The following is a 9,045-nucleotide window of genomic DNA, read 5'->3' as shown; positions in this document are numbered from 1 at the left end:
CCGATGGCAGCTGGACGAGGCGCTCTGTACCCGTACCTGAGCCGGTGAGGGAGTACAACAAGTACATGGGGGGAGTGGACTTGTCTGACGCTCTCATCAAGTACTTCAGCGTGACCCAGAAGACGATGAGGTGGTACAAGAAGATGTTTCTCCACTTTGTCGACATTGCCGTGGTCAACAGCTTCATCCTTTACAAGGAGTTGGCTATGGAGAAGCAGAGGACACCCCTGACCCAGAAGAGCTTCAGGGAGGCACTGTGTTTGGAGCTGGCTGACTTCAGGGGGATGACCACTGAGAGTGAGGAGCCCAAAGCAGAGCCACAGGAGGTCAAAGCAGAGCCACGGGAGGCAGCTGCTGAAGACAGGCTGAAGGGATGCTTTCCTGTACCCGTCTCAGATGTGAGCGCTGCAGATCCTAGGAACAAGGCCACCACTGGGAGGCAGTACTGTGTTCAATGCCGTGCTCAGGGAAAGCGGAACAAGACCATTTTTAAGTGTAGGTCTTGTGATGTGCCTCTCTGCATGATTGCGGATCGTCTCTGTTTCACTGAGTGGCATGACCGCAAGAGCAGTCAGAGACCCTGAAGGACTGACATTGTCCTGACAGACAATTTAACTTGTAAATAGTTGTTTTTACAGAGTTTTTAGTATGTTTTTTTCCTGTGTTTTTCAAAAGTTCCCAGTTTCTCCAGCGTGTTCAAGTTTTTTCTAGTTCATGAGTTCAATTTTTGCCTCATAAAGTCCAACCCCTTGTCCACATCGTAGGAGGTGGTAACAGCACATACAGTATATTTTCAACACAACTGGAAATATTCTTTATTTTCATTACACATTGTGCTGGCAAATGGGGCTCTGGTGAAAATGATCTTTTTTGTGCACTGAAGATTAGAAAGGTAGGTTGAAAAATGTTATTCTTTCATTCATGAATGATTCATCATACATATTTTGTCCACACTGACATAACACTTGCAGCTGTAGCATTAGCCTATCTCTTCAAATGGCTTACTAACATTTTACCGTATTTTATTACAGGGATGAAGGTGCTTCTTGCTCCTAGACCTGCTCTTCACATGACACAGTTTGCCAGTCTTCTCCACTCACCTGGTCCCTCTGACCCCCCACCCCGAGTGTCACCAAGTAAGCAAGGTCTCTACAAAAAGTGTGTTTTTACTGCCCCATGTTTTAATGTAGTCAAGGTGTGGAGGCTGATGCACACCTAAAAAATCTTGAAAAACAGGTGCATTGGAGCATAGGTTAGGAGTGAACAAAGGAAAAAAGGGTCTCCCGCACACAGGACCTTTTTCAAGCAGAGATTTAATGTAATAATGAAACTCAATAATAAAAGTCAATACATGAAATATTTCAAATGTCTTTGTTCATTTAAGCCATCACTGATGGTTGTGGGATGTTTACTTCTGGTTACAAAGCTTCAAAATAACAATATAACAATAACAATATAGACCTGCTTCTTCCATCTGTCCGTATCCTCCATTTTGTTTCTATCCTGGAGCTCCTGGCTAACTTCGTCTCTCTCAATTAACTCAGACTGCATGAACTTTTTCGGCTGATATTTAGGCATTCTCGAAACCCGCAGTCCTAAATTCAACTGTACTCACATTTTTTAAACTTATTCGGTTGTTGTGGGCAATTTTTTACTTTGAAATGTCGGGAGCAACTTTCCTATGCTGCCATCGCTCGTCAAACCGGAAGTCCGCATAAAATAAAATAAATAATAAATGATTAAATTTAGCTGAAATCATGTAAAATAAGGATTAAATATGATATGAGGCCTGATTAAAAGGAATAAAAACGATAACAGAAATCAATTAAAAGCCTGATTAAAAAGGTGGATCTTGAGCCTCTTTTTAAAAACCTCAACAGTCTCTGCGGCCCTGAGGCTCTCTGGCAGGCTATTCCATAATCGGGGGCCATAACTAAATGCCGCCGTTGATGTGCCAGATGATTCTTCGTTCTTCGTCTTCGTTTTACCTCCATCAGGTAACTTGTGTGTAAATATGCAGCTGCTGATTGAGGCAAGTGTTTACTAAACATTACTTTAATGCATCATTGGATTTAAACAAGCTTCACCACACAAACTGGTTCTTTTGTAGGGATTAGTTGTTACTAAATATTTACACCCTGTAACTGCCAGATGTAACTGTTGTAAACTGATCAAACTTAAAGTGAAGAATAAAAGATGTGACTGTTGACTGTAACTTAATCATGGTGTAAATCCTGAAGATTTTAAATTGAATTTCAAAGACAGAAACTAACAACAACAACAACAAAAACAGTTTTGCAAGAAAGAGCTAAGACGCAACTTGAAAGAAGAAAATAATCATATCTCTCTCTCTGGTCTGTAGAGAAGAAGCATTAGATTTCGGGAGGTGATGAGTCACAAACTCTTCAGGCAGTGATGTCATATATGATGTCATATCCTGACAGGTTCACCTGTTCACAAACAGTTTCTCTTCACTGCTGCACTTTACATTTTATTTTACTTCCACAGTCATCAGCCATGGAAACAGCGACAGATCAAACTCCCCTCAGAGTCTCCAGTCGAAAGTCTGGACTCCCCACAAGATCACGCAGCTGCTGCAGAGCTGAAGAGCTCAGGTTGTTTCCATCCAGGTCCAGTTCTCTCAGGTGGGAGGGGTTGGACTTCAGAGCTGAGACCAGAGAAGAACAGCTGATCTCTGACAAACTGCAGCCACTCAATCTGAATAAAGAATAAAATAAAATCAAATGAGTCCTGATCAGTGATCAGTGTCTAAAATGAGGGACTGTGTCCTTCTGTTATTGTGGGTCATCATCATGTGGCCTTCTACACACATCATCCACATGTCAGCACAGATTCATCAGCTGCTGCTGACCTCAGGTCAGTCTGTCAATATACAATCAATATCTCACACCTTAAGGTCTTTCTTGATCCTGGTCACATGCACGCACGCACACACTATCATACAATCAATATCTGATCAGATGTGTTGGACTAAACACTGACTACAACACTGTGATTCAGGACTGGATCAAAGTTTAAAAATCCAGTCCTGATCCAGGACTAAGGGCGTGTTTCCACTGCAGGAACTTTGGGGGCCCCGTCGGTGTGTGTTTCCACTGTAAGAACTTCCCCAGCAGGGCCATTTACAGGAACTTTTATGGGGCCGAAAGGAGTCCCAGCCCAACCCAGGTACTTATGGCGCATTTCCACTAGCACGGCTCGGCTCGATACGGCTCGATACGGCTCGGCTCGGCACGGCACGGCTCGGTTTGGTTGTGTTTCCATTACAACTGAGTATCACTAGTGCCGCCGTGACGTCATTTACACGGCGCCGAGCAACGCTCTAAACTCTGTAAATATATAACTTTAGCAACATTTGAATCATTTTCAGGTGAGAAAGTAGTCGTTTAGATCCCCACCGTGTTGAAAATCTGACAAAATACCAGCTGTTTACAATTTTGTTTCGACAAAGTCGGCGTTACTAAAGTTCGCCGTAGTGAGCAACACACTTCCGATTATTTTCACAAAATAAAATACCCGTTGCCTTTTATCATAAGGAAAGCCATTACGATAGAATTGGTGCTTTTACTTTGTAAACAGGAAGTGAACCTACCCTCGCTGTAGCTAGCTTTAAACCGCCGTTTTGACTGCTCTCGTCCCGTTAACGGCATTTTCAATATGCCTTACCGGAGAGTCTTGCCAGCTCTGAGATCGGCCTGGTTCATTGTAAAACATGTATTTATTGATGTAAATGTGGTGTTTTCTGTGCGTAGCCTACAGACCCCAAGGCAGTGCTGCTCTTGTGTCTAACCACAAACAAACTTCTGCTACAGCCACAATTGTTAGATTTCATCAATGAGACTAACATTTATCCCCTAAAAAGAGTTTAACCAGCCGGTGGTAAACCTCTAAAAGCCATCGGGTAAGTTAATTAGCGGTCGTTTTCTCCTCGGGGTGATGATGGTAGGCTGGCCGGCGGAGCACGTCAGGAGCCGGGCTGCTGCCTCTATGATGTCACGGTCGCTGCTCGGACCTGGAGCTTCACTTCTCCCAAAAACATCGGGGCAAACTTCTAAACAGCCGTCGTTTGGATAAACTAACCGCACATGGGGATCTAAACAGTTACTTTCTCGCATGAAAAAATATTAAAACTTAATAAGGTCACGTAATAACAGAGCCAGTCTCAATATTAGAAATTCTCTGGTAATAACAGGCTTCAGCAGGAACATTTCTGTTGTCGATCGTCGCTTCCAGTGACGACACTCATCGGCCAATCAGTGGAAGGCAGTCGGCTGACGTCACGTTTTAGTAACGCTTCGGCTCGCTTGGAACCAGGGCTGAGGTGATACCAAAAGTGTACCTGTTTGCAGGTACTGCGTGCTAGTGGAAACACGCAAATAGCGCGCCGCGCCGAGCCGAGCCGAAGCGCGCTAGTGGAAATGCGCCATTAGATCGGTCCCAAAAAACTCCCGGGTGGGGCTTGAGATTTACTCTGTGCTGATTGGTCAAACTCAGAGTGGGGCGTGACGCCAAGAGATAGCCACGAAATAAGCCACATCTTAAAAACTTAGCATCATTAAAACGGGGAAAAATAGAGAATAAATCAGTAAAAGATGCATGGGAGTAGCAGTATTAACAAAAAAATTGTATGACAAATACTCGATTGCACGATTACCTGACTTTCAAGACAGCAAATAAAACCCAGCTTTATTAGAAAGCGTCTACACTACCGGAAAAAAACAAAAAACAAGAGCAGTCTGCTGTGGAGACACGGCCGCCGAGTGAGAGGACGGTTCCTGTAGAAGTTCCTACCCCCTCCCTTTACCAGTAACTCCTGCAGTGGAAACACGCCTTAAAGTCTTTCTTGATCCTGGTCTCACACACACACACACACACACACCTGAAGTGATCAGACTATTGATTATCAATGAGGACTAAAGTGAAATGAGCAGAAAGCAAAGAATCATTCTCAGTGCGAGAAGAACAACTGGAAACATGAGACAACAACTACGTATTTCAAAAAGCCGGTGCATATTCTCATTTGCCCAGGTCATAGTATTTCAAAGGAGGTTAAATCGAAAGCAACTGGACTTAGTTATTTGTCTAGTTACTAACTAAGTCCAGTTGCTTTTGATTTAACCTCCTTTGAAATACGTATTTAAAACGTCCTTCATTCGTTAAATCAAAGTCAATGATTCAAGTTCTGAGTGAAGATCAATCAGGTTCACTTGTGGATCAAAGATCTAAGATCTACAACAGTAACAGTCAGTGAACTCACATCAGAGTCTCCAGTCTACAGTCTGGACTCTCCAGAAAACCACTCAGACCCTTCACTCCTGAATCCTGCAGGTTCTTGTTGTGACCCAGGTTTAGTTCTCTCAGGTGGGAGGGGTTGGACTTCAGAGCTGAGCCCAGAGAAGAACAGCTGGTCTCTGACAAACTGCAGTCCCACAATCTGATTAAAGAATAAAAGAAGAAGATAAAATGATTGATGGTTGATCAGATGTGACCTGATCAATGATCAGTGTCTAAAATGAGTAGAGGGATTTTTCTTTCTGTTATTGTGGATCAACATCACGTGGCCTTCTACACACATCATCTACATGTCAGCACAGATTCATCAGTTGCTGCTGACCTCAGGTCAGTCTGTCAATATACAATCAATATCTCACACCTTAAGGTCTTTCTTGATCCTGGTCACACGCACACACACACACACACACCTGAAGTGATCAGACTATTGATTATTGATGACGACAGAAGTGAATTGAACAGAAAGTGAAGAATCATTCTCAGCGTGAGAGAAGAACAACTGGAAACATGAGACAACAACTATTTCAAACGTCCTTCATTCATTAAATCAAAGTCAATGATTCAAGTTCTGACTGAAGATCAATCAGGTTCAGATGTGGATCAAAGATCTAAGATCTACAACAGTAACAGTCAGTGAACTGACCTCAGAGTCTCCAGTCGACAGTCTGGACTCTCCAGAAAACCACTCAGATCCTTCACTGCTGAATCCTGCAGGTCGTTGTTGTGACTCAGGTTCAGGTGTCTCAGGTGGGAGGGGTTGAACTTCAGAGCTGAGACCAGGGAAGAACAGCTGATCTCTGACAACCTGCAGCCACTCAATCTGAATAAAGAATAAAATAAAATCAGATGAGTCCTGATCAATGATCAGTGTCTAAAAAGAGTAGAGAGACTTTGTCCTTCTGTTATTGTGGATCATCATCATGTGGCCTTCTACACACATCATCCACATGTCAGCATAAATTCATCAGCTGCTGCTGACCTTTTTCTTTTTTTTAATTTAACCTTTATTTTAACAGGGTAGATCCATTGAGAGCGAGCTCTCTTTTTCAAGGATGCCCTGTAGCATAGTACAGAGTTCACAGAAAATCAAACATCAAACATCAATACAACACAATAAAATACAGTTATGAAAACAGGAGTAGTAAAATCACTAACTGAAGCAAGTGCACGTCTGAGCCCCCAAAACTGTGGTGAGAAGTAGGTTTTTGAAAGCCTCAAGTGAGATAAGTGACCTTAGGTCAGTCTGTCAATATACAATCAATATCTCACACTTTAAGGTCTTTCTTGATCCTGGTCTCACACACACACACACACACACACACACACACACACACACACACACACACACACACACACACACACACACACACACACACACACACACACACACACACACACACACCTGAAGTGATCAGACTATTGATTATTGATGAGGACAGAAGTGAATTGAGCAGAAAGTGAAGAGTCATTCTCAGCGTGAGAGAAGAACAACTGGAAAAATGAGACAACAACTATTTCAAACATCTTTCAAGTTCAAGTTCTGAGTGAAGATCAATCAGGTTCAGTTGTGGATCAAGGATCTCAGATCTACAACGGTAACAGTCAGTGAACTGACCTCAGAGTCTCCAGTCTACAGTCTGGACTCTCCAGGAAACCACTCAGATCCTTCACTCCTGAATCCTTCAGGTTGTTGTCACTCAGGTCCAGGTGTCTCAGGTGGGAGGGGTTGGACTTCAGAGCTGAGCCCAGAGAAGAACAGCTGATTTCTGACCAACTGCAGTGCTCCAATCTGAATAAAGAATAAAAGAAGTGAGTTGAGGACAAAGTTCCTTGTTGAAGAAGCTTCAAAAAGAAAGAAAGAACAAGCTCAGAAAATGAAAGTCAAACAGCTGAAGCAACAGGAAGCAGGTTGAACAGTCACATACAGAGAGAAAACAGCTTTTTTCTAAACTGCGAAAACAAATAGAGGTGATGATAGTGGTACACTGCCCGTCTTCTCTTAACATTGTGAAAAGCACAGTGACATGATAAATCTTATAGACAGCCTAAATAAATACAGGTAGGTAGGTGTGTGTGTGTGTGTGTATACATAGAGATGAGCTACCTGATGTCAGCTACAGAGACAAAACACCACCTTCCCAAAAAGCCAGCAATGGCCTGAGGGTTGTGCTTTTTTTTCCTAACCGGTTTACACTCACCATCCCATCATGTCAGCACAAACCCAGAATTTTTTGAAATATTTGCAAATGAATTAAAAAAAGGAAAAACTGAAATATCACCTGAACAAGTATTCAGACCCTTTGCTCTGACTTTGCTCCTGTAGGTCATTCAACTGTTTGAGTCCAGCTGTGTTGAGTTAAATAGTTTGGACATGACTTGGAAAGGTACACACCATCTCAAAGAGGAATAAACTAAATTGAAGCAGCTGAATGACCTACAGGAGTGTCAGAGCAAAGGGCCTGAATACTTGTTCAGGTGATATTTCAGTTTTGCTTTTTTAACATAAAGCTGCAAAATAACTAACCCTAACCGAAATAGTGAAACATTTGAAGGGGGTCTGAATACTTTCCTTACTGCCTTCATGGCCTACTGTAGATGGATGGATGAGTGCTTATGTCTATGTTGTATTAATTTGTAGACAAGAGGAAGAGAGATGACAGGAGGCCAGAGAGAGAGGTGACGGGGGGCGAGTCTCCTGTTTGTGTGTCTCATCAAGATTCATAGAAGTTGTGTCTTCTCTGGATGATCACCACTGATGTTCTTAAAGATGAGGTTGGTCTAATAAGATGTGTGTACTTCTTTACAGATGTAGCCTCTCAATATTGCTGTCAACATGCACCAGATTTAAGCCGACACCTGAAAATTCTTAGTTGAGGACACCCTTAAGAAACAGTGACTAAAACCAGAGAAGATGTCACCAACAGATGTCACCATGACGACCCTCAGTGTGGATCAGTATAATATCAGCCTCATGTCTGCAGCTCAGTGTCAACACAACTTTCACATCACAATTATTTGAACACAGAAATAAAACAGAGTCTGACCTCAGAGTCTCCAGTCTACAGTCTGGACTCTCCAGAAAACCACTCAGAGCCTTCATTCCTGAATCCTGCAGGGACAAGTTGAGGCTCAGGTCCAGGTGTCTCAGGTGGGAGGGGTTGGACTTCAGAGCTGAGCCCAGAGAAGAACAGCTGATCTTTGATAAACTGCAGCCCACCAATCTGAATGAAGAAAAAAAGCAGTGAGTTGAGAACAAAGTCCGTTGTTGACAGCGTTCATTGTCTCACCATCTGTTCAGAGCTGAAGAAGCTTCAGAAAGAACAAGTTCAGAAAGTTAAAGTCAAACAGCTGAAACAACAGGAAGCAGGTTAAACAGTCACATACAACATTAATCCTGAATGCCTAAGATTTATGGAGCTAAATCGGGCTCAAATGTTTTGTACTTGAAAAAGAAAAATTTGAAACTGAAATTTCAATTTCTGATCTTGAATTTTGAAAAATACATCAACGTATTCAAAATAAAAAATAAATGTACAAAAAGTTTTTTCAGGTTAAATATAGTTATGATCAACTCTGGTTGTTTTCATTTTTCACTTTCATAGGTTTTGATATTTGGGATCATATTTCTTTCAGTTGCATGTTTCATCTTTGCAGAATCAGATCTTAGTTTTTTACAGTTTCAAATCTTTTTTTCTTTTTTTTACAGTTTCAGATCTTTCTTTTTCAGTTTCA

The 9,045-nt window shown here is 42.2% G+C and overlaps 1 protein-coding gene across 1 annotated transcript in view; it reads right to left on the bottom strand.

Moving 5' to 3' along the window:
• Window positions 1-2,201: 2,201 nt before the first annotated feature.
• Window positions 2,202-9,045, bottom strand: part of LOC310998557 (NACHT, LRR and PYD domains-containing protein 12-like) — a gene marked incomplete at its 5' end in the record, with an annotated part of 81,414 nt that continues 74,570 nt past the window's right edge. Inside the window, 4 exons of the mRNA XM_083988669.1 lie at window positions 2,202-2,718; window positions 5,279-5,455; window positions 5,957-6,133; window positions 6,929-7,102. Coding sequence (XP_083844795.1) covers window positions 2,535-2,718; window positions 5,279-5,455; window positions 5,957-6,133; window positions 6,929-7,102 — 712 coding nt within the window. The 3' untranslated portion in view covers window positions 2,202-2,534. The remainder of the gene's footprint in view (window positions 2,719-5,278; window positions 5,456-5,956; window positions 6,134-6,928; window positions 7,103-9,045) is intronic.

The sequence above is a fragment of the Trachurus trachurus genome (assembly GCF_905171665.1).
Source record: "Trachurus trachurus genome assembly, chromosome: 15".
NCBI classification, from domain to species: domain Eukaryota; kingdom Metazoa; phylum Chordata; class Actinopteri; order Carangiformes; family Carangidae; genus Trachurus; species Trachurus trachurus.
Note: the sequence above shows the minus strand (reverse complement) of the source record. Positions and strands in the feature narration are given on the sequence as shown.